General features: G+C 41.9%; 1 protein-coding gene across 5 annotated transcripts in view; it reads left to right on the top strand.

Annotated features, from left to right (window-relative positions):
* Positions 1-25137, top strand: part of usp25 (ubiquitin specific peptidase 25) — a 181935-nt gene that overhangs the window by 40005 nt on the left and 116793 nt on the right. For all 5 annotated transcript variants that reach the window (XM_059650133.1, XM_059650135.1, XM_059650136.1 and 2 more), the window contains exons 4-5: positions 6370-6493; positions 21147-21309. In XM_059650133.1, the coding sequence (XP_059506116.1) occupies positions 6370-6493; positions 21147-21309 (287 nt within the window). The remainder of the gene's footprint in view (positions 1-6369; positions 6494-21146; positions 21310-25137) is intronic.

Below are 25137 nucleotides of genomic sequence, written 5' to 3' on the forward strand. Positions count from 1 at the left end.
AAGTTTTCAGTAAATTACTTCACAGTAGAGTGCCATTGGTTATTACGCAATTTGAATGATCTGCAGAGTAGACCCTGGTACACTTACAAAGCTTAGGTCTAACTTTGATATTATTCTTGGCGTCATGTGACTGAGCTGTCCTGGCTTCCACATCGTTCATGACAGAGTCAGAGAGCCATAGAGACATACAGGCCCTTTGAACCACTGTGTCTGTGCAGACAAACATCCAATATTGTTTACTTTCTCTTGGTCCATAGCCTACCATGCCTTAGCATTTCAAGTACCTGTCAAGACTGTTCTTCAATGTTGCTTGAGTACCTGCCTCCACCACCCTTTCAGCCAGCAAGTTCCATATATCTACCACTCTCTGCATGAAAGATTTCTTTCTCAGATCTCATGTGAAGCCATTTGCCTCTCACCTTAAACTTATGCCCTTCAGTCTTAAACACATTTGCTCTCTCAATTGTACATTATGGTATTGCAATGTGTGACCTGGGAAGCAGATCTGTAAAATTTGAAATATCTTTGGTACATGATATATTCATCTACATGTAACTTAATGCACTCATCACTTTTCAGGAAAGTGAGTCTGACTAGCACTGTGACACAGTGCAATCCCTGTAAAATTCAGATACTTATCTATTACAATTATATGTAGTTGAAGAAAGTAACATTTCCAGATTCTAAGCTCCTATAGTAAATTCTGTCACTGAGCAACCTTATTAAAGCACTGCATGCATTATATTTTCTTCTTGAATTGAAATGCCACTTGATTGTGATATAGTTTTAGCCCACGCTCTAACCAGACCTTTGGGTCACCTGTCTCGAGAGTTGAGAAGTAGCGATGCCACTTTAAAGAGTGGTGGTCGCTTGTCCTTTAATAACAGCCAGATTAGTTTTCCGGACAAGTGAACAGGAAAATCTTAAGCCTCAGTTTTTGATCAACCGTCTGTAATATCACTGCCTGATTGTAACTGTGCTGTCAAATATTGGTTTTGGATGATGGCTTTTGGCTGCCCACTTCTATTGTATTGTGCATGTGCCAGACACCCATGTTATAGTGCATCAAATCATAGCTGCCCATTTCTCTGTATTATCTATTCTAAAGACTGGAGCCAAGTGAATCGCAGGCTTCTGTTTAATGTCTGAATTTGTTAGTTGGGTTCTGATGCACGTAAATTGTCATCTTTGGCCAACCATGCTTTGTAAGTGGTCCCATTCACACATGTATTTCCATAATTTTCTCTCTTTGTGCCAGCAAAAGAATTAGATAAAAGTACCATTACAGGGAGCCCAATCATGTTCCCAAAGATTAATTTTCCGGCAACATTTACTGAAACCAAAAATGGGAAAGCTGACTAATTTTTTTTCCTGATATTGTAATGTTATACAAAGGCCAATTCTAACCCTAATGCAGTCAGTCCAAGTGCAGCTAAGTAAGTGCATATCAGGAATTGAAACTGCAACTAGTCAGTCTCTATATACTCCACAAAATTACATTACCCCAGTACTTTTAAACTTCCACCTGCTTCTCCCTTCCTAAATCACAGAGCTTGGCACAGTGGCTCAGTTGTTAGCGATGCTGCCTCACAGCATCGGGCACCTGAGTTGGATTTTAGCCTTGGGCTACTATCTATTTGGAGTTGGAAAATTTTCTCCATGGCTGTGTGGGTTTCCTCTGGGTGCTGTGGTTTCCTCCCACAGTTCAAAGATCTGTAGGGTAGCTACATTGGCCAAAGTCAATGCAGGTTTAGAAGGGGGGGACTCAATGGGCTGAATGGCCTGCTTCCACGCCATAAGGTATCAATGATTTTATGACTATGACTGTCTGAACTTACTAACTAGCCCTATTCCCGTAATTATTGATTAGTGATAATCATGCTCTATAGCTTTACAATTTTTCCTTTTAAAATATTTATTTAACTACCTTTTGGCAATTACTGTTGAATTTCTTTCCTGCCTTGTCAGGCAGTCCACTCTAGATCACAATGCACTTCATTTAACAATAAAATCTGATCTCTGCCTGTTTTGTTTTCTTTTTTTTTGCTGTACTCTGATGAAAGCTTCCACAAAGCATTAAACCTATTTGATTGAAGTGCAGGGCATTTGTAATTTTTTTCTTCTTAGATATTTGGTTTTATGGCACCTGTAGTTTATAAAAATACCTTAAACTCTTTTTGTAATTCTACTTCTTTGATTTGCTCTTTGATCAACAGTTTGTACAAGAATGCATAACAACAGCCTTGTCACGAGGTTTGTTTGTTCAGAATGTTAGTACTGTTCTTGCTGTTGTCTTTTTTGTCGTGGTTATCATTCTTAAACCAATATAGTTAATGTGTGACACACTTGATTCATCAAGTTAGGATAAAAAATAGGCCATTCAGCCTGTTCAGTCTGTTTTGTCACTCACTGAGATCATGGCTGACCTGATCTAACCCCATAATCAGCTTTTCTCCTTCTCTAGTAATATCTTCAGATACCAAAGATGAAGCCATTTGGTAGTACAGGACTTGAATATTTCATGGAATTGAATTTGGAAGAATTATGTTGACAATCTATTTAAGATTATCAGTCATGCTCACAGTGTAGCATACTTAAGTGTGCTGGAGGCTGCATATATGCAGACACAAAGAACATGTATATGCATTGTACCCTTTTCAAGTGAAGAACACAGCTGATGGTCGTTTTCAGGTTCATTTCTCAATGCCCTGCCCGGCCTAGTTTGAAATTTAAACAAAGTAGGGGGATTAACTGTCAATTAACATTAGCAGCTGTGTTCTTCAGACAATGTCTTCACCAATCTGAGTCCACTTGCTAAGTGCACTCTTCCAAAGCAGCAAAGGTTGCAGGTTTCCCCTTGAATTGATATTCTTGTGACTTTTTCTGGGCAGTTTGTAGCTGTTCTGTCTTGAATTTCCAAAAACATTTGATGAGATGCCACATCAAATGTTGGTGCTGACATTAAAAATTCATACAATGGGATAATGGATAATACAAGATTGCCTGGGTGGCTAACAACAGGGAGTATCTACACATTGGTTCTTGATTGGCAGACCGTGACGAGAGGAGTCCAGTAAAAAATTGGGCTGGAGCTTCAGTTTTTTATAATTTCATAAATAGCTTTGAGGGAACTGAAAGCATGCCAATTAAATTTGCAGTTGATGCCATGATAGGTATAAAAGTATATTGTGAAGAAAACATGAGGAAATTACAGATGAATATAGGTTGAATGAGTGGGCAAAATTTTGGCAGGTGGAGTACAGCGTGGGAAAATGTGAATTTGTTTGTATTTGGCAAGAAGAATGAAGAAACGGAATATTAATTAAAATGGAGAATGGCTGCCGAATTTCAGGGCACAAAGCAATTTTAAGTATTCTAGTGTATGAATCTCACAAAGTTAATTTGTAGGTACAATGCATAATCAAGGAGGCTAATTGGATATTATTGTTTATTCCATAAGGAATCTAACAAAAGTAGGCATATTATGCTTCAGTTACAGAGGGCATTGGTGAGATCACATCTCAAATACTTCGATCTCCTTATTTATTGAAGGTGGTTCCAAGGAGGTTTACTGAATTGGTAGCTGGAATTGAGTGTGTTGCCTTTTAGGATAGGTTGGACAGGCTGGCCTTGTGTGAAGGTGGAATTTGAAGCACAAAACAGATCAGCCAGATCTTATTGAATAACAGGGCAAACTCAAGGGGTCAAATGGTCTACTTCTGTTTCATATATCTGGATGTTCAGCAATACTCAACAAAAGATCTATCAATTTTAACAACTAAGATATTGAAGTCAAAGGGTAGTTTCATATATACTGCCTAGTCCCTCGACCGGAGCCCCAAAAGCTGCTGCTTTTTGAATTGGTCAAAACATCTACAAATGAAGGCAATGGGTTGATCCAGAGGAATCCCTCCCATCAGGAGCTTGTGAATGTGGCTTACTTCACAGGATCTCAGTTGTCTGCCATTATAAGACTCTAATGCAAAAATGGTGATGCACCCAAGCAGATTCCATCAACTGTGATTGTACAGAAGCTACCCAAACGATGAAAAATCTCCTAGGACATCGCTCCTACCAGAACCATGCAGCACTGAAGATTTGAAAGTCTTCAACTTTTGAACCAAAGTCTGTGTAGAGCAGTGGTGAAGGAGGGTACCACAATGTAAAGGAGATTGCTTCAAATTTATCATTGCGGCGTTATTGGTGCTTGTGAAGAAGGTTGTCAACCACTGTCATTCTTTTTATATTGAAGTGTACCAAAACCTGAAAGATCTGGGTTGAATTGTTATCTAGACTTGTTATTGTGTATCTCGACTTTGCAAGCAACAGAAGTTGTTTCTGTTTGTCCACCTGTTAATTTTTCCTTAATACTGGACTTTAAAAAAACTTTAAACTTGCTCCCATTGAATGTCTAAATTCCAAGGAATATAATCCAACTTTGTGTAATCTGACCTCATAATGGAAATAAGTCCAAGTATCAGCATTGTAAATCTTCGCTCTACTTTCTCTGAGATCAATATATCCTTTCACAGGTGCATTATCACACATGCCTACAGCACACCAGTTATAGTGCAACCAAGATTTTGTATAAAAGCTGAAAGGACTGCAGATGCTGTAAATCAGAAACAAAAATAAAAGTTGCTGAAAAAGCTCAGCTGGTCGGACAACATCTGTGGTGATAAATCAGAGTTAACATTTCAGGTTGTGTGACCCAACCTCAGAACTGACAAGATTTTGTATGTTTGAGTTATAATTTGTACACCAAGCTCCCAGAGGTCTGTTCCCAGGACATAAAGGCCATCATTCCACTAGCATTGAAACATAGAAACTTGGAGCAGAAGTAGGCTGTTCAGCCCTTCGAGCCTGCAGCGTCATTCAGTATGATCCTGGCTGAGCATCCAATTCAGTCCTCTGTTCGTGCTTTCTCCTCAAAACCTTCGATCCCTTTGAGCCCTAAGAACAATATCTGTCTTCTTCTTGAAAACATACTCTGTTTTGTGGCAGAGAACTCCACAGGCTCACCACTCTCTGCCTTTTTTGATTTTTGTTTGTACGTAATTTTGGTATTTTTACAGATTTTTAAATTGCTTATCAGTGAGCCAGCCTGTGACTGTTGTGTTCAGCGTTCATTCTACTGAACTATGACACCCAGATATTCCATATAGTTTCCATTAAAGACAGTCATTGTTTGTACCTGAATAAGCAGAGTTCTGTTTTGAATTCAAGCACTTGAAGGATGTTTCATTGATGAAATCCTTCATTTCTATTCCATATTTCTGGGAAAAATATAGATACTTGCCTTTGATTAAGCCCAAATTTAGAAGGAAAGAATATCTAACTGCATTGCTGGATGTTTTTCTTCCTAACATGAATGTTTCACCAACCCAATGAGTCATAGAATCGTAGAGATGTACAGCATGGAAATAAACCCTTCGGTCTAACTCATCCATGCTAACAGGGTATCCTAAATTAATTTAGTCCTATTTGCCAGCATTTGGCCCATAACCTTGAAAAGCTTCCTATTCATAAACTCATCCAGGTGCCTTTTAAATGCTGTAATCTTACCAGGTCTCCACCACTTCCTCTGGCAACTCATTCCATACATGCACCACCCTCTGTGTGAAAAAAGTTGCCCCTGAGGCCTCTTTGAAATCTTTCTCTTTCACCTTAAACCTATGCCCTCTAATTTTGGACTCCCCTACCCTGAGGAAAAGATCTTGACTATTCACCCTATCCATGCCCCTCATGATTTCGTAAAACTTAATAAGGTCACCCCTTAGCTTTCGATGCTCCGGAAGGTATTTGATGAATCATTGTATCCATACAGCGTGGAGCCCATACCAACCCTCCGAATAGCGACCTACCCCCTTACCGGTATCTCTGTAATCCTGCATGACTAATCCACCTACCCTGCATTTCGTTGAACACTACAGGCAATTTAGCACGGCTAATTCACCTAATCTGTACATCTTTGAATTGTGGGAGGAAACCAGAGCACCCGGAGTAAACCCATATAGACAAGGAGAGGATGTGCAAACTCCACCCAGACAGTTGTCCAAGGGCAGAATCACACCGGGTTTCCTGGCACTTCGGCAGCATTGCTAACCACTGACCCAAAGTGCCTTCCTCAACAACCAGAGCTCATCCGATTTGAACCTGGGATGTGCAACTTAAATCCATTCCCTGAGGAAGAATCGTACCCCGATACTTATTTGCTTGTACTTTTCTGAAATCCCTGTTGTTGTCATTTTTCCTGTACTTCTGTCCTTATTTCATTCAAATTATCTTTCTAGCCCCCCACAGCTCACCCCTCACTCCTAAAATAAAGATTTGTGTCTCAATCAAAGGTGTTGTTTGTCACGATTCCAGATGTTATTGACCTCACGGGAGATGACAAAGATGACTTGCAGAGAGCAATCGCCTTGAGTTTGGAGGAGTCCAACCGAGCATTTAGGGAGACTGGTATTACAGACGAGGAACAAGCCATCAGCAGGTAAGGGGTGAAGAGAATTTTAACAAGCAGAGGATTTTAAAAATCGTCTTTTCTATGAGATGTTAATGCGGGGATAGACCCATGTGCAATAATTCATTCCATTCAAGTTCCTGGTGAATTGAAGCAACCAGAATTGGACATCATCTGATGGGCCTAATGTTTATCGATTTCCATTTTTATATTGGCTTTCAAATCACCCAAGGTTCCGGTCCTCCAGACTGAAGCTCCGTTGAACAAGAGAGGTTGTGGCTCAGTGATGCTGTTTTAACCAGAATGTGGGCAGGAGGCCTAAGAGAGAAACCCAGTGTGAGGCATGGGAGTTTCCACAATGCCCTATCAGGTCAACTTAATTTTCTTGCTTGGAAGCTAGGAAGAGAAAGAATAATCTTCAGGACTGCAGGAAGAATCCCTGTCTCCTGTGCCTTCCCTCTCCCACTCTTTCCATATCACACGTATTTGGGAAATCCTCTGCTTCCACTTCCTCCTTGCATCTCATCCTCTGCCAACCACATTCCAGCATGTGCCATATCCTGAGATCTTTTGAAAGGGGAGGCGATGGTCTAGTGATATTATCGCTGAATTGCTAATCCAGAGACCCAGGTGATATTTTCGGGACCTGGGTTCAAATGCTGCCATGGCAGATGTAAAATTTGAATTCAGTAAAAATCTAGAATTATATGTTTGATAATGACAATGAATCCATTGTCAATTGTTAGGAAAAACTCATCTGGTTCACTAATGTCCTTTGGCGAAGGAAACTGCCATCCTTACCGGGTCTGACCTACGTGTGTCTCCAGACCCACAGCAGTGTGGTTGACTCTGAACTGCCTTCTGGGCCATTAGGGATGAACAATAAATGCTGGTCTAGCCAGTGACGCTCACCTCCGATGAATGAAATAAAACAAAACCACGCCCATCTCGGTGGTAGCATCCAGCATTTGCTCCAACTTCAGTTCTAGTTTAAGAATTTTGGTGTTTGTAAAATCTTACTCTGTTCAAATCAACTGCTTCCAACAACAGTAGTAGCAGTTCAAAAGTACTTCATTGGCTCTAAAGAGTTTTCAAATGTTTTCAAGACATGAAAGAACTTATAGAAATTCAAGCTATGTTTTCTGTAATTCAGATTTTCTTACTGAGGAAGACTGTAAAATGAATTTCTGCATTTCTTATCACAGTTTGACATCATTTTAATGCTATGATACCTTTTAGTGCACAATTCTTTAAGTGTATTGCAGTCTGATTAGGAGCTCAGCCACTTGCCTTTGTAACTGGCAAAGAACTGAGCTTGTGTCAGATGTTTAACTGTCAGTTACAGAAGTGGAAACTGGGAAGGGCAGTCATTGAGAAACGACAATATACCAGAGAATTGCGGATGTTGGAAATCAGAAACAAAAATAGAAATTGCTGGCAAAACTCAGCAGTTCTGGCAGCATCTGTGGAGAGAAAACACAGGTAATGTTTCAGGAATGCTGACTCTTCTGAATCTTTATTTAGAGTGCATTAAACACAGTGAGCTGTCCTTCGCATGAGTAACATTAAGCAACACTTGATATTGAGTCACTTAAGTTAGAGCAGATGATGTAAGCTTTGGTCAAAAAAGTTTTAAGAAATTTTGTAAATGAGGTGAGAGAGGCAGAGAAATTTAGGAGAAAATTCCAGAGCTCACTTTCCAGGCTGTTAAAGGCATGGCCATCACTGGCAAAGTGATTAAAAGCTGAAATAGTCAAGATGCCAGAACAGGAAGAGTGCAGAGCTTTTAGAAGGTAATAAAGTTTATTAGGGAAAGAAGCTGAAATATCAATTAATGTTGATGTATTGACAGGCCAAGACACTGAGTACAGCATACTGTGGGAGGTACTCCTATTGAAACATAGATCATTCTAAATGGGCTTGATAGGACAGACAGTAGAGATTATTTCTGCTGGTTGGGGAATCCAACACAGGAGCACAGTCTAAGCATAAAGGACCCGGCATTTAGGGTGAGAAGAAAAATTATTTTGTTCCAAGTGATTATGAATCATTCAGATTGTCTAAGTCAGAGAGTTGTGGATACTCAATGTACATATTTAATCCTGGGGTAGACAGCTTGATGGCACCTTAGGGAATCGGAGATCTGCATGAGGCCTCAGTGTTGATCCTAGATTAGCCTTGAAACATAGAAACATAGAAGATAGGAGCAGGAGGAGGCTATTTGGCCCTTGGAGCCTGCTGTGCTATTCATCATGATCATGGCTGATTGTCCAACTCAGTAGCCTCAAAGATAATGGGAACTGCAGATGCTGGAGAATTCCAAGATAATAAAATGTGAGGCTGGATGAACACAGCATGCCAAGCAGCATCTCAGGAGCACAAAAGCTGACGTTTCGGGCCTAGACCCTTCATCAGAGAGGGGGATGGGGAGAGGGAACTGGAATAAATAGGGAGAGAGGGGGAGGCGGACCGAAGATGGAGAGTAAAGAAGATAGGTGGAGAGAGTATAGGTGGGGAGGTAGGGAGGGGATAGGTCAGTCCAGGGAAGACGGACAGGTCAAGGAGGTGGGGTGAGGTTAGTAGGTAGCTGGGGGTGCGGCTTGGGGTGGGAGGAAGGGATGGGTGAGAGGAAGAACCGGTTAGGGAGGCAGAGACAGGTTAGACTGGTTTAGGGATGTAGTGGGTGGGGGGGAAGAGCTGGGCTGGTTGTGTGGTGCAGTGGGGGGAGGGGACGAACTGGGCTGGCTTAGGGATGCAGTAGGGGAAGGGGAGATTTTGAAACTGGTGAAGTCCACATTGATACCATATGGCTGCAGGGTTCCCAGGCGGAATATGAGTTGCTGTTCCTGCAACCTTCGGGTGGCATCATTGTGGCAGTGCAGGAGGCCCATGATGGACATGTCATCTAGAGAATGGGAGGGGGAGTGGAAATCAGTAGCCTCAAACTGCTTTTTCCCTATAATCTTTGATTCCATTTGTTCCAAGTGCTATTTCCAGCTGCCATTTGAATACATTCAATGTTTTGGCATCAAATACTTCCTGTGGTAATGAATTCCACAGGCTCACAACTCTGAGTTAAGAAATGTCTCCTCATTTCCATCCTAAATGATCTACCCCGAATCCTCAGACGTGACCCCTAGTTCTGGCCGCACCAATCATTGCGAATATCCTGCAGCTACCCTTTCTAGTCCAGTTAGAAATTATCCAAATTATTACTGCACCTGCTATTGGTTTGACTACTCACCCAACCTGTTTGGACTATGCTGAAGGATCTCTCTATCCTCTTCATAGTTCACCGCTTCACCCCTGCCCCCACCCCAATAAAAAAGCTTGGTATCACCTGCAAACCTTGAGATGGTACAAATTGTTCCCTCATCCAAATCGTTAATATATATTGTAAATAGCTGGGGTCCCAGCACTGATCCCTGTGGCACCCCACTATTTACTGCCTGCCAATTTGAAAAGGACCCATTAATTCCTAGTCTTTATTTCCTCTCTGCCAACCAGCTTTTTGCATTTGGATTGAGGATCTGACAGAAAGAGATTCTGTTCAACAACTTTGTAACGTCTTAAAAGACTTCAAAAGCACTTTTGAAGTTTAGACCCTGTTATAAGACATGTATTTGTAATTTATACGTTGTAAGCTCCCACTCATGCTGTGACAGCGATCAGATAATTTTTTTCGATGAATCATGGTTGTGGAGTAAATTTTGACCAAAACTCTGGCTTTCATTTGAAATGGTAACTTGGAATCTGTTGCGCCCTCCTTTTAGGATATACAGGACTGCAGTCTTGTCTCATCTGATTTATGGCAGGTCTAACTGGTGAAACGCTCTTATTGGGAATATAACTTAGTCCCATGACCTTCTGATGTGGAGGCAAGAGTGCTGCCCACTAAACTACACTGGCACTTAAACAGAGAAGTAAGCTGTTCAGCTCACCTGTTAGAGGAAGGTGCCAGGAAACGAAATGCAGTTGTCAGCTTTGAAATAGAATCACAAAGAAGCAGGACTCATAAGCAAGATGAATGATGGGTGGAAATCATGAATCACTAGATGATGCATTTCCAGTTCTGCCATAATTGGAAGCTTAATGGCCACAAATCAAATGGCAGTTGGGGAAGTGGGTCTTTCACTTTGTGGTCTGCGTTAATATCCAGACTGAGTAAATAACAGTGTCTTCTGTACTTAAAGGGCCTACTTAAAAGGAGTTCAGACAGTTTCAGGGCCCTGCTCCCAGTGATTAGGAGCCTGTAGCAAAAGTTAAGTTTGGTTCCTTCTAGAATTATAGATTTCCATTTAGATCTTAGAAGACGGTTGTGTGAAAGATCATGTGAAGTTAGGGCCTGGCAATAGTGAGCCCCATTTCCTCCAACCTAGCATCTTAGCGTTGTGAGCACAAATATATAGCACTTGAATAAAAACTGTTCTTTTCATTTCAAATTTTACTCCCTTCTCTTTCTCAATGTGTTGACTAAGAAGGAGAGGATTAGGCAGAATGGGAGGATATTTAATTGGGGAAGAGGAAACTATGATGCGATTAGACACGAGTTAGGAAGCATGGACTGGGAGCAGTTGTTCCATGGTAAGGGAACTATAGACATGTGGAGATGGTTTAAGGAACAGTTGTTGGGAGTGATGAGTAAATATGTCCCTCTGAGACAGGCAAGACGGGGTAAGATAAAGGAACCTTGGATGACGAGAGCGGTGGAGCTTCTAGTGAAAAGGAAGAAGGTAGCTTACATAAGGTGGAGGAAGCTAGGGTCAAGTTCAGCTAGAGAGGATTACATGCAGGCAAGGAAGGAGCTCAAAAATGGTCTGAGGAGAGCCAGGAGGGGGCACGAGAAAGGCTTGGCAGAAGGAATCCGGGAAAACACAAAGGCATTTTACACTTACGTGAGGAATAAGAGAATGGTCAAAGAAAGAGTAGGGCCGATCAGGGATAGCATAGGGAACTTGTGTGTGGAGCCTGAGGAGGTAGGGGAAGCCCTAAATGAGTTTTTTGCTTCTGTCTTTACGAAAGAAACGACCTGTGTAGTGAATGAAACCTTTGAAGAGCAGGTGTGCATGCTGGAATGGATAGAGATAGAGGAAGCTGATGTACTGAAAATTTTGTCAAACATTAAGATTGACAAGTCGCCAGGCCCGGATCAGATTTGTCCTCGGCTGCTTTGGGAAGCGAGAAATGCAATTGCTTCGCCACTTGCGAAGATCTTTGCATCCTCGCTCTCCACTGGAGTCGTACCTGAGGACTGGAGAGAGGCAAATGTAATTCCTCTCTTCAAGAAAGGAAATAGGGAAATCCCCGGCAATTATAGACCGGTAAGTCTCACGTCTGTCGTCTGCAAGGTGTTAGAAAGGATTCTGAGGGATAAGATTTATGACCATCTGGAAGAGCATGGCTTGATCAAATACAGTCAACACGGCTTTGTGAGGGGTAGGTCATGCCTTACAAACCTTATCGAGTTTTTTGAGGATGTGACTAGTAAGGTTGATGAGGGTCAAGCTGTGGATGTGGTGTATATGGACTTCAGTAAGGCATTTGATAAGGTTCCCCATGGAAGGCTCATTCAGAAGGTCAGGAGGAATGGGATACAGGGGAACTTAGCTGCTTGGATACAGAATTGGCTGGCCAACAGAAGACAGCGAGTGGTAGTAGAAGGAAAATATTCTGCCTGGAAGTCAGTGGTGAGTGGGGTTCCACAGGGCTCTGTCCTTGGGCCTCTACTGTTTGTAATTTTTATTAATGACTTGGACGAGGGAATTGAAGGATGGGTCAGCAAGTTTGCAGACGACACAAAGGTCGGAGGTGTCGTTGACAGTGTAGAGGGCTGTTGTAGGCTGCAGCGGGACATTGACAGGATGCAGAGATGGGCTGAGAGGTGGCAGATGGAGTTCAACCTGGATAAATGCGAGGTGATGCATTTTGGAAGGTTGAATTTGAAAGCTGAGTACAGGATTAAGGATAGGATTCTTGGCAGCGTGGAGGAACAGAGGGATCTTGGTGTGCAGATACATAGATCCCTTAAAATGGCCACCCAAGTGGACAGGGTTGTTAAGAAAGCATATGGTGTTTTGGCTTTCATTAACAGGGGGATTGAGTTTAAGAGTCGTGAGATCTTGATGCAGCTCTATAAAACTTTGGTTAGACCGCACTTGGAATACTGCGTCCAGTTCTGGGCGCCCTATTATAGGAAAGATGTGGATGCTTTGGAGAGGGTTCAGAGGAGGTTTACCAGGATGCTGCCTGGACTGGAGGGCTTATCTTATGAAGAGAGGTTGACTGAGCTCGGTCTCTTTTCATTGGAGAAAAGGAGGAGGAGAGGGGACCTAATTGAGGTATACAAGATAATGAGAGGCATAGATAGAGTCGATAGCCAGAGACTATTTCCCAGGGCAGAAATGGCTAGCACGAGGGGTCATAGTTTTAAGCTGGTTGGTGGAAAGTATAGAGGGGATGTCAGAGGCAGGTTCTTTACGCAGAGAGTTGTGAGAGCATGGAATGCGTTGCCAGCAGCAGTTGTGGAAGCAAGGTCATTGGGGTCATTTAAGAGACTGCTGGACATGCATATGGTCACAGAAATTTGAGGGTGCATCCATGAGGATCAATGGTCGGCACAACATTGTGGGCTGAAGGGCCTGTTCTGTGCTGTACTGTTCTATGTTCTATGTTCAATGTTCTTCAGTGCCTTTTTTTGCTTCCTTCCATACTGAGTACTCGTGACAGTCACATAATTATCACCAGGTTTATTAATATGTCTGACAGGACAAATTGCACTCACTGACGTACTCCTTACACTATATGTTTTTGCTGTCCTCAAATTAATTTCACTTGTGTCACCATCACTGACAGACCTGTAACCACCAGGCTTTTATTGTACTGTTATGCGTCTTGGGTAGCATGGTGGCTCAGTGGTTAGCACTGCTGCCTCAGAGCGCGAGGGACCTAGGTTCAATTCCAATCTTGGGTGACGGTGTGGAGTTTACATATTCTCCCTCTGTCAGTGAGGCTTTCCTCTGGGTGCTCCGGTCTCCTCCCACGATCAAAAGATGTACAGGTTAGGTGAATTGGCCATACTAAATTTCTCATAGTTTCAAGGGATGTGCAGGCTAGGTGGGTTAGCCATGGACAATGCGAGTTACAGGGATAGGGTAGGGAGTTGGATCTGTATGAAATGCTGTGCGGAGAGTCACTGTGGACTTCATGGGTCGAATGGCCTGCTTCCACACTGTAGGAATTCTATGATTCTGTGATGTTCAAAACACATGCTGTCCTGATAGCTTTCAGATTTTCTTTCTTCTTTCATGGGAGTTGATATTACTGGCAGGCCATTGTTTTTGCCTTTGAAGTAAGTGGTTTGCTAGACCTATCAGAAAGCAATTGGGAGTCAGCACACTGTTTCAGGTCCTGAAACGCATGTAGGCCGCACCAGATAGGAAATGGTATATTTCCCTTCCCTAATGTACATTTGTCAGCTAGATATTTTCTTTAGGACAGATGATTAATGGCTGCATGTTCACCATTAGATTCATTTTTAATTGGAGATTTCATTAATTGAACTCCGTTTTCACCATCGGCTGTGGATGGATTCACCTGCATGCCCCCAGAGTCTTAACTTGGGCCTCTGATTACTAGTCCACTATGTCACTATCTGCCTGAGTTTTTGGAAGGATGCAACTTGTAATTATACTGCCAAATGTTTCTTGCCTGTGTTGTATTTCAATCATGAGCCATTGTAATTTACTGAAATGCAAGAGACGAAATGGTTGTATGAAAATTTTAAACAATGCTCTTTTTAATTCACATGAGGGACGTGGGCGTCACTGGCTGACTAGCATTTATTGCCCATCCCTAGTTGCCTGTAAAGTGATAGTGAGCTGCCTCTTGAATTACTGTAGCCCACATGCTGTCAGTTGACAGACAGTGTTCATAGGGAGGAAATTCCGTGATTTGACCCAGTGATGGTGAGAGAATGGAAATATGTTTCTAAGAAAGGACAGTGAGTGGCTTGGAAGGGAACTTGCAGGTGGGGTGTTCCCTCATATCTGCTGCCCTTGTCCTTCAAGGTAGAAGTGGTTGAGCGTTGGAAAGCGCTGTCTATTTATCTTTTCAGCAGCGTATCTTGCAGATGGTGTACACTGCTGTTACTGAGCGTCAGTGGTAGAGGGAGTGGATGCCAATGGATGTTATGCCACTCAAATGGGTTGCTTTGTCCTGGGTGGTGTCAAGCTTCTTGAGTGTTTATGGAGTTGCACCCATTGAGGCAAATAGGGAGTATCTCCAGTGCAAGGACCATACTTTCAAAATTATTTGCAGACTTGTCAGAGAATAGAGAGGAGATTAATTGTGAACACAAGAAGGAACAAGAGTAGGTCACTCGGTCTTTTGAGCATGCACTGCCATTTGATAAAATTATGGCTGATCTGATTTTAAGCTTAACTCTAAATTCCTGCATTTCTCTAATAATCTTTCATCACCCTTTATAATTAGGAACCTATCTCCCTCTATCTTAGAGATGTTGAAAGATTTTCCAGGTGCTCCCTTTTGAAGAAGAGAATTCCAAAGGCACTCGAACTTCTGGGAGAAAAGTTTCCTAGTCTGTTTTTTAAAGAGGGCACCCCCTTAGTTTTAAACTTGACCCCTAGTTCTTGATTTTCCCATGAGAGTAAACATGCTTTCAACATCCACCTGGTAATGTCCTTTTGGGATCTTATGTTTCACTTAATTAATCTCTGTCTCTTCAAAACTCTAAAGGGTACAGGCCTAGCCTGTTTAGCCTTTCCTCATGAGGCAATCTGTTCATTCCAGATATTAGTCCAGTAAACCTCATCTGAGCTGCTGCCAATGCATTAAAATTCTTCTGTAAATACCGTGACCAGTACTTTATTCAGTATTCCAGATGTGTCCACCTGTATTAAATGAAGCATAACCACCCTTCTCTTGCATTCAGTTCTCCTCATAAGGAACAGTGTTAGAACATAGAACATAGAACAGTACAGCACAATACAGGCCATTCGGCCCCCAATGTTGTGCCAACCTATTATCCTACTAAGATCAATCTACCCTGCGTACCCTATATTTTACTATCCTCCATCTGCCTATCCAAGAGACACTCAAAAGTCTAAAGTATCTGACCCCACTACCACTGCCGGCAGCACGTTCCACACACCCACCACTCTTTGTGAAGAGCCTACCTCTGACATCTCCCCTATACCTTCCTCAACCTGCATACTAACCTTCTGTGATACTTGCCTAATTGAAATAGTGCCTGACTGAGAGACTTTAGTTAAATTGGAGTGACGAGGAAAACTTTTATCATTCTAAAGGCAGTGATTTTGAAGAGGAGATTTGGCAGAAGTGTTCAAAATTGAGAGAGGATTTGGTGGGAGGAACTCCTGCTCCTAAGTTCAATGTTCAAAAGTTCCTCAGCAGAGAGAGTTAATTGTTTCCATTTGGAAACTGAGTTTTTTAATTGCATTAGGTTGTGCTTTGAATTTGGTAAGGCTTGTAATTTTTTTCCAAAATGAAAACTCACTTATAAAAAGGATGAAGCGGCAGGGTTTAAATCATAAGGATTTTATTACAAAAAAAAATCAGGACACATGATTAGTAATAAATGCTAACTTAAATAGTTGCATTAAAAATTTTAAAATATAAAGAACTCGGCTACTGTATAGTGTAAATCGAGTCCTTAAATCACATTTTTGTCTACACTTATGCGTCCATTTGACTTACATTCTAAAGCCCAAAAAAGATGTTTACCAAAAATTAGACTATTAACCATTTGGTTTGAAGACTGATTCAAAGATTTGTATGTAAGCAGAAATTTCTTGGGCCTTTAGTTTACTTCCAGCAAGGTTGTCCCTTCAAAGCCCTTTCAACTCTCTCTGTCTGTGTACATGCACGTGTGTGCACTCACACTCTTGCAGTTTCACACTTTGAAACACTCTCATGCTAGCCATGCACACGTACTCTCTCTCTTTCTCACATACATCTTGGCTATGCCAGAAATTCAACTAACTGTTAGATGACCTTCTGTTAACCTGTGTTTTAACCTCTTTTAGCTAAGGTAAAAGTTTGTTTCTGTCCTGCAGGCAACTTGGTTAAAGCTAAAAAACAAAACAGAAACCCCTCTTGTAATGACTACACCCATAATCTTCGTACTCCTCTAATTCTTGACCCCGTTTCTCTGGTTTATCTTCTTGGCAACTTGGCCATATAATCAATTGCTGGAAGCCAGTTGCTTGTTTTTTAATATCAGAAATCCTATTTCAGCAATATCTCATTCTATTTTTGTATTCAGTCAGGGAATGTGGTCATCTCTGGCTGGGCTGACATTTACTGCCCATCCATAATTGCCCAGAGGGCAGCTACGAGTCAAGTACATTACTGTGTGTCTGGAGTCACATGTAGGCAAGACCAGGTAAGAATGACAGATTCCTTTCCCTAAAAAGCTTAGTAAGTCCAGATGGGTTTCTTTTTCACAATCAACAATAGTTTCCTGGTCATCATTGGACCCCTAATTCCAGATTCTTTTTATTGAGTTCTGATTTCACCATCTGCCATGGTAGGATTTTAACCTAGTTTCCCAGAGTATTAGCTGAGTTTCAGGATTACTATTCTGATGATAATATCACTAGGCCATTGCCTCCCCTTTTAAGGGGGGGCATCACTTCACGTAAGTATTTTCTCCAAAAAAAAACATGGTTCATCAGAGTTGTAATAATTTTGGATCACCTTCCTATAAGGGTGAAAAACAGATTCACCGTGGAATCCGCAACGTAATTGTAGATGTTATAAGTTGATACTACTGAGTGCGTTAATGGTGGAGGGAATGAATGTTTATGGATGTAGCGTTAATCAAGCAAGCCACGCTATTCTGGATGGTGCCAAGCTTCTTGTGTATTGTTGGAGCTGGGCTCATTGAGGCAAATGGGGAAGTATTCCATAACATTCCTGACTTGTGTGGTTGTAGATAGTGGATGGGCTCTGGAGAGTCAGCAGGTGAGTTACTCGCTGAAGAATCCCTAGCCTTTGACCTGTTCTTGTAGCCACAGTATTTGTATGGGAAATTCAGTTCTGTTTCTGGCCAGAGCTGAACCCCAGGATTTGCTTTGGTAATACCATTGATATCAATGGTTAGATTCTGTCATGTTGAAGATGGCCATTGTGTGTTGGTAATGTTACTTGCCACTTGTCGTCCCAAACCGGGATATTGCTCCATCTGGGCCTGGACTACTTTCCGTATTTGGGGAATTGCAAATGGGGCCTAACAACACACAATCATCAGCAAACATTTTCACATCTGATGGTATGGTGAGACGACCATTGATAAAGCAGCTAAAGATGTTTGGGCCTAGGGCGCTACCCTGAGGAGCTCATTAAGTAATTTATTAGGACTGAAATGGTTGGCCTCCAGCAACTGCAGGCAATTTCCTGTGTGCTAGGAATGACACCAACCAGCAGCAAGCCGCCTGCTCCTGTCTCCATTTTTCCTGGGGCTCCTTGCTGCCAAATTAGTTCAAGTGTTGCCTTGATGTCAAAACCGCTCGCATGCCACTACTGAGGTTCAGCTCTCTGCTCCATGTTTGTACCAAGGTTGTAATGCGGCCAGTAACTGAGTAGTCCAGGCAAAACCCATAACTGATCGTCAGCAAACATCCCCTTACCTTCTGCAGAAGGGAAGGTCATTGATGAATCAGCTGAAGATGTTTTCCTCTTAGACATTGTCCTCAGCAGCTCTTGGAGTGAACCCTAGCGACTGAGAGGATTGAATGTAATTGTTAAAGGAAACAAAAATCTGAAACTGATGGATCAAAATTAAAATTTATTAAAACTCATTCATTTGTCAGGAAATTGTGCCCACTGAAATGTTTTATGGTTTTGCCCAATTTTGTTGACAAAGCTTTGATGGTAAAATAAGAATGATCTGTCGTAGTCTGTATTTTTCCTCACAGTAGCTTCTTCGTGACCTTTGAAAGCTACTGAAGTGCCATCGAAGTAACACTTCATTCACACATTTGAGCCTTTTCTGCACCATTCTATTATAAATAGCAAATGTAACAGGAATGTACTTAAGATGCCTATTTATATTCCACTGACAGGGCTCTGGTATCTGAAGAGCTTGTGAATTATGATGGGCATTGCATTCTTCCCCATTTTGTGTGCAGTTTCACTTTTTAGTTTCGGTTTTGATTCCTTCAGGCGTGTTCTTCTTTCGGTATTTTTTCCTGCTATTTCTGTGTTTTCCCTTGTCCTGAGTTTTTGTCATTGAGCCTCATTGTATGTGGAATAATTCTCAGCTGTGATTCTCCTCATAATTTTCTTAAAATTTAATTCACAAGAAACATCCTAGGCTAGTATTTATTGCCCATTCCTAATTTCCCTGGAGATGATGATGGCGAGCTGCCTTCTTAACCCACTCGGAGTGCAGGGACTGCCGCAGTGCTGTCAGGGAGCAAACTCCAGGGATTTAACCCAGTGATATTGAACAAATTGTCATATAATTCTGAGTTAGGATGGTGTGTGGCTGGCATAGGAACTTGAAGGTGCCTGTGTTCTTCTAGATGGTAGAGGTAAAGGATTTAGAAGATGCTGTCTAAGGGCCTTGATGATTTGTTGCACTGCAAGTTTTGGATATCGCATTCTCTGTTAAAAGCTTGCTCATGCTGAATAACTGGAAATGTTTTTCAGCCAGAATGCACCAACTTCACAAAGCACCTAGATCCTCTACCTCTGACTTTTGAAGTTTTGACATCCTCCTTTTCATGTATTTCAATGAAAAGAGATGAGCTTGTTGTTTCACTTTAGCCAAGAAGAGCTATGAAAGATAGAACACTCTTCTTTTCAATCCTAGTTAACTCATCTTTAGAGGTGTGAAAATAAGTTCTTAATTTTTCATAGTGCCTTTCACATCCTCAACAGTTGGCAGAGTGCTTTGCACCAATTTAGTCCTTTTAAAGTGTAATATAGGAAAATTGGCCAGTTTGTACATAGCAAGATTTCACAGGCAGCAACATTACCAATAACAGAGTGCTAGTTATTAAGTCACAATTGACACTGATAGGCTAATGAGAAAGCTTCCACCGACTGGCTCACTTCTTGTCTATGTAAAATATACGCCTGTGACTGTCAAGCTCAGTTGTGATGACTACATGGTTCAACAGCTGACTTGGAACATCATTCATCCACATGTAAAGCATCTACTTGGATGAGGTGTTGCAAAGCCCTTGATGCTTGAGAGATAGTCCCGCAGTGTTAGTCCATGCTTTCACAAAGGGAACGGAAGGAAATTAGGAGAAAACTAACCTTAAAAATCCTGTACAGAATTGATGCACGTGGAGCCAGTGAATTATGAATTTCTCTTCAGTTTGGTACAAACTCTGTTTTCACTAATGAGATTTGCATTTGAATCCAGCACAGAATAATGGGCTATAAGTCTGCTTCCTTTGCTGGCTGTAAGGGCCCATGTGAGGTGAGTAATTCACTTGCACATTCAGCAGCTCATTTCCCAAGCCTCCACTGTCCCCACACTCACTCACTTATAGCTCTTCTTCCTGACCCCCTCATCTAGCCATCCATTCACTCACTGACCCACATGACCTGCTAGGGAAGGTGATGCTTCTTACTCAGCACGAGGGATGAGTGGATGGTTTCTGAAGGGCACAGGTTGCTTGTCTTGTTCCCTGGTTCAATCCACCTGAAGTTTGTGTTTTTTTTTAACCAGTATATTTCCTCTGTTGCTTCTGTCCCAAAAATTTCTGCAGCTGATGTCAGCTCCTGTAGTAATGACCTGCATAAGTAGAGCTGCCAGGAATCACAGCCAACCCGTTGCCAGCTACCAATTGTCGTCATTTGCAGCTATTGATTTGTCTAGGGTGATATTTACCCATTCTTTAGTTTGTCCAATTGTTCTGTCTGTCCGGGCTCCATCTCCATCTATCGCATTACGTCCCAACATCCCATCTTCAACATATAGACCAACCTTTTCCTAACTACAGTCATTTCCGAAGTAGGATCATTGGACCTAAAACATAACCCTGCTTTCCTGCCACATGCTGTTGAGTTTTTCCAGAATTTCTTCTTGAGCTTCGGTATTTATTGACCTATTTCTATCCTTAGCGCAACATTGAAATCTGTTGTAGATCCCCACAACTCAATAACTGGGTGAATGTTATCCAGGTGAAAGATGCTGTCATTACTCCAGAAAGTGGCCTGACTGGCGATACTGAATTGTTTTTAATGCAAAGAACTGACTTTTAACTATTTGTGTTAAAACTGTTGTGTATTGATCATATTTTTGTGAAACAATGGGAATGATGTCTCTGCCTTGGATTACATTAGTACATTAAAGCTAATGCAATAGAAAACTATCTAACTCAACCCACTTTGATATGCAGCAGGCTTCTTGTGCAATACCTCAAGTCAATTACCAGAAAATACTCTCGCTGCCAGTATTTGACTTGGTCTTTACACACATGAAATGCTGTACCTGGACACTGCTTGAGTTTGGAAGAACAGATGAGACTTGGAAATTTTAATTAACAATCAGAATGAAAGTGGCAGACTTGAACAGTGAAAATGGGACCTTTATGCTTCTTGTCAGTTGATGAGGATCATTTCTAGCAGGATGGTCTGGACAGTTTTAGCTTATAACATATGTTTTATTTTTATTGTCGCTAAGAGTGCTAGAAGCCAGCATCGCAGAAAACAAGGCGAGCTTGAAAAGGACACAAGGGGAGGTATGGAGTGACTCGATAAATCCATACGATCGAAAGCGACAGGAGAGCTGTCCTGTTGGGTTGAAGAATGTAGGAAACACCTGCTGGTTCAGTGCAGTCATTCAGGTGAGAACACTGTCTGTTTTCTCAGTCCAAACAATTTCATTTCTTCCCGAGCCGAGGGTAGGATTTTTTGGGTTCTGCCCAGGCATATTGTTTCTTCACTGTGAGATGTGTAGAATGAGAATCGTAAGACTGTCCCACTGTAAATGGAGTTGGAATTGAGCCTGACTCTGGCCCTCCACTTTGAGATGTGGGTCATAGAATCCTTATAGTGAGGAAACTGGCCCTTTGACCTAACACGTCCACACTGACCCTCAAAAAGGCATCCCACCCAGACCCATCGCCCTGCTCTTTCCCTGTAACCCTGAATTTTACATAGCTAACACAACTATTCTACACATCTCTGAGCAGTATGGGCAATTTACCATGGCTATTCAACCTGACTTGCACATCTTTGGACTGTGGGAGGAATCTGGAGCATCCGGTGGAAACCTCTGCAGACACGGGGAGAACGTGCAATCCCCAGACAGACAGTCGCCTGAGGGTGGAATCAAACCCGGGTCCCTGGCGCTGTGAGGAGGCAGTGCTAACCACTGAGCCACTGTGCCGCTGTGGCAGGCTGTCCGGTGAATTACAGGTTTGGGTGGTGGGAAATCTGTGACTCTTGACGACATTCGGCCTTTCAGCATTTAGCTTATTTCACAACTCCAGGAGCTTCCAAATCACCTCAAAAACCTGTGTTTTGTAGTGCAGTAGTGGAAATTCCTCAGCCAATTTCTGCTCAGAAAGACCCCAAATATTAAAAAAAAAAGTGATCAAATCATAGATTTTTTGCAATGTTGGTTGAAGAACAACAATGGAGGAGACTTCCCATTCATTTCAACACAACACTCATGCATCTTTTCCATCCACCTGATAAGGAAGACAAGTAATGGTAGGAACTGCTGGAGAATCTGAGATAAAACGGTGTGAAGCTGGATGAACACAGCTGGCGGTTTAACATCGCGTTCAAAAGGTGTAACCTGTGTACTCCACTAGGAGAGCAGTATTCTGTGTTTTTGAATGGTTTGACTGAGTGACTCAGTAGCCTGTGGTGTGAGATGTGCTAAGAAAAATTCTGGCATTAACCTGATACAGGTCCAGCACCAGGCTTTGCTCTCTGTGGATGGGGAATGCTGGATGTCACTGTGTTCCAGAACAGTTTGAGTTAGCTGCACAGTTGTCCCTCAGTTCCCTAAATATCCCCCCCCCCAACAACTGCTGACTAAGAAACAGATGGATCTAGAAAATGATACCTTGGATCAGATAGCAGTTCCCATCTGAGTGACTCAGTTGTTTGTTTATGCTGGTTGTGCTTGGTTTTCTTTTATGGGACAGCTTGCAATGCTTGCTGAGTAAATTGCTCCCATTTTACAGCACGTCCTATTTCCTGAGAGCATCATAAACCTTCATTGGTAGACAAGTTATTTTCTCCCTCTCATCCCCTGCCGCCACCTCTTTCTCTCTTCACTGTTTAGAGTTCAGTGGAAGAAGACCCAGTACTGGTTGCTGAATTCTGGCTTTGCATTGAACAAACAAATCACTCTCTAATTTGTTTTTTCTTTGATGTTGCCTTTGCTCCTTTAAACTTTACTGTTGTGATGTTTTTTGACCTGTGCTGCTCCTTTCTTTCATTCTTTCATTTTAAACTGTTGAACTCTTTTATTGCCCCAAATTGCCTCTTTGTTCTGCAGTGTGTTCAGACACGAGCTCAGGAGCCTCCTAGTTGTTTCTTCTTGGTTACCTTGCCTTAATTTCTTTCTTCTAATAAACTGGTGTGCAGCAACCTTCAAATAGTCTTCTCAATAATGAACTATAACTACATCAAGAGTAAGAAGAGGGGGAGAGAGGGTACGAGCATCTGAATCCAGAAGTAAAGGCAAACAGGAAACTCCAATTTTATGTATACCCACAAAATTGAAATGACAGGAGAAGACCTCCAGCTCTGAAAAAGGGAAGCAGTTTAGTCATAGTGTAACTTTTTGAGGAGGTGAACCAGGGATAGTGGAGCCCTGTCTATTGATGAAAGGAGAAAGTCAGTTTATTCCAGGTGACCCCGGGTGCAGCGAGGAGCTTTAAGGAATTATGATCTTACTGGACTGATACTGTGAGCAGAAAGTGACTTTTCTTTTGATTAGTGGAACAACCAAAATGTTGAACTTATTTTATTCCTGGCCTTCGATGTTGGTGTACCAGTTCAGTCATTGTATTGGATAATGTTGGCAATATGAGACTGTAATCTTTTTCTTTGGGTGATTTGCTCCTGACCCCCAGCCACACAATAAGACTATAAGACATAAGAGCAGAAGTAGGTCATTCAACCCATAGAGCTCCACTGTTCAATCAGACCATGGATGTTCTGATAATGCTCAACTCCACTCTCCCTTCTTTTCCTATAACACTTGGTTCAATGATCAATACTTGTGTATAATTGCCTCTGCTCACTGTCTTGCGACTTTGACTGAATGAATTGTTCTTTATACCTGGATCTAGACAGTCAATAACAGCTATTTGCAACTGAACGGAATTCTGTTTAGTTTTGGTTATTGGCTGCTGTAATAAAAACTGAAAGAACTGTGGATGCTGTAAATCAGGAACAAAAATAAAGTTGCCAGAAAAGCTCAGCAGGTCTGGCAGCATCTGTGAAGGAAAAGAGTTGACCCTTCCTCAGAAATGGAAATGTTACCAGATCCGAAACGTTAACTCTTGAGTTTTTCTGGCAACTTTGTTTTTGTTATTGGCTGCTGTGCTGTGTTAACTGTGCGGGGTAGGAGGAAGGAGCTGAGCTATGACAGAAAGCTGTATACGTTGGCGGTGGTTGTGTAGAATTGGGTTGCAGAAAATTGAGCATAGCTGAGCTAAGCATTTGCTGAGTCCATGTGATAGTGACTTGGGGGAGAAGGATGGAAGTTGAAGCTGCAGTGTGTTGTGTATGATGTTGGGGGATGGAGGGTGTGAGCATATTATGTGTGTAGAGTTGCCCATGTGGACAGTGCTGGGAATGGGGAGAAGAACATGGGAGATAGTTATCAATGTGGAACATGAATGACAGTAAGGAAAGAACATTGTGCACTTGATGTCAACTGCACTTTTATATAATGTGTTTATTAAAAGTGCCCATGATTTGCAATCAGCTGCCATTCAGTGTGGGTGTAAACAAGTGATCATCACTGTTCCACTGTATGTGATCCAGTTACAACTTGGCAAAAAGTTATTTAGGATTAATGACTTCATAGGGCTTCCACTGACCTTCACATGCTTATTTGGAACCCTCATAAGCCAGGCGTTATAGACAGAACTGTCCTATGAATTACTTCTAAGAATGTTTACTTGCCATGTGGAAAATAGTTTTCACCTCAAATTCTCCTTCCTTTGCCACTTATCACTCACCCAGTTGATTCCTCTGTGGGAAGTAACAACTGTGCACCGAATCTGCTCAGACTAAAAAAAATGTTATTAGATTAGATTGGAATTGAAAGGTGTCGCTGTAAGTGCAAAAATCTCATACCAAGATGCAGCCAAGACCGAAAGCTTGATGTTTCAGGCATCGTAAATCACACACCCACACTATATTCTGATGGCACCATGCTGTTGTAGTGCACGGGGTACAGCAGGACGAGACCTTACCTGGAAACTTCCATTGCCCCATACGAGAAAGTTTTTCTTTGTTTGAAGGTGTTCACTTGGAGTATTGCCCAAACACTTCAAATATAATTTTACATTAGTATCCACGAATTTCCAAACTGTGATTCTCATGTCTGTTGGGCTAATCAACCTTGACAGTGGACATTCTTTGTAGCATATGTGATTTTATTCTTCCTGAGCCTACTGAAGAATAGCGTTTATATAGCA

The sequence above is a fragment of the Stegostoma tigrinum genome, chromosome 12 (genome assembly GCF_030684315.1).
Source record: "Stegostoma tigrinum isolate sSteTig4 chromosome 12, sSteTig4.hap1, whole genome shotgun sequence".
Lineage (NCBI taxonomy): Eukaryota > Metazoa > Chordata > Chondrichthyes > Orectolobiformes > Stegostomatidae > Stegostoma > Stegostoma tigrinum.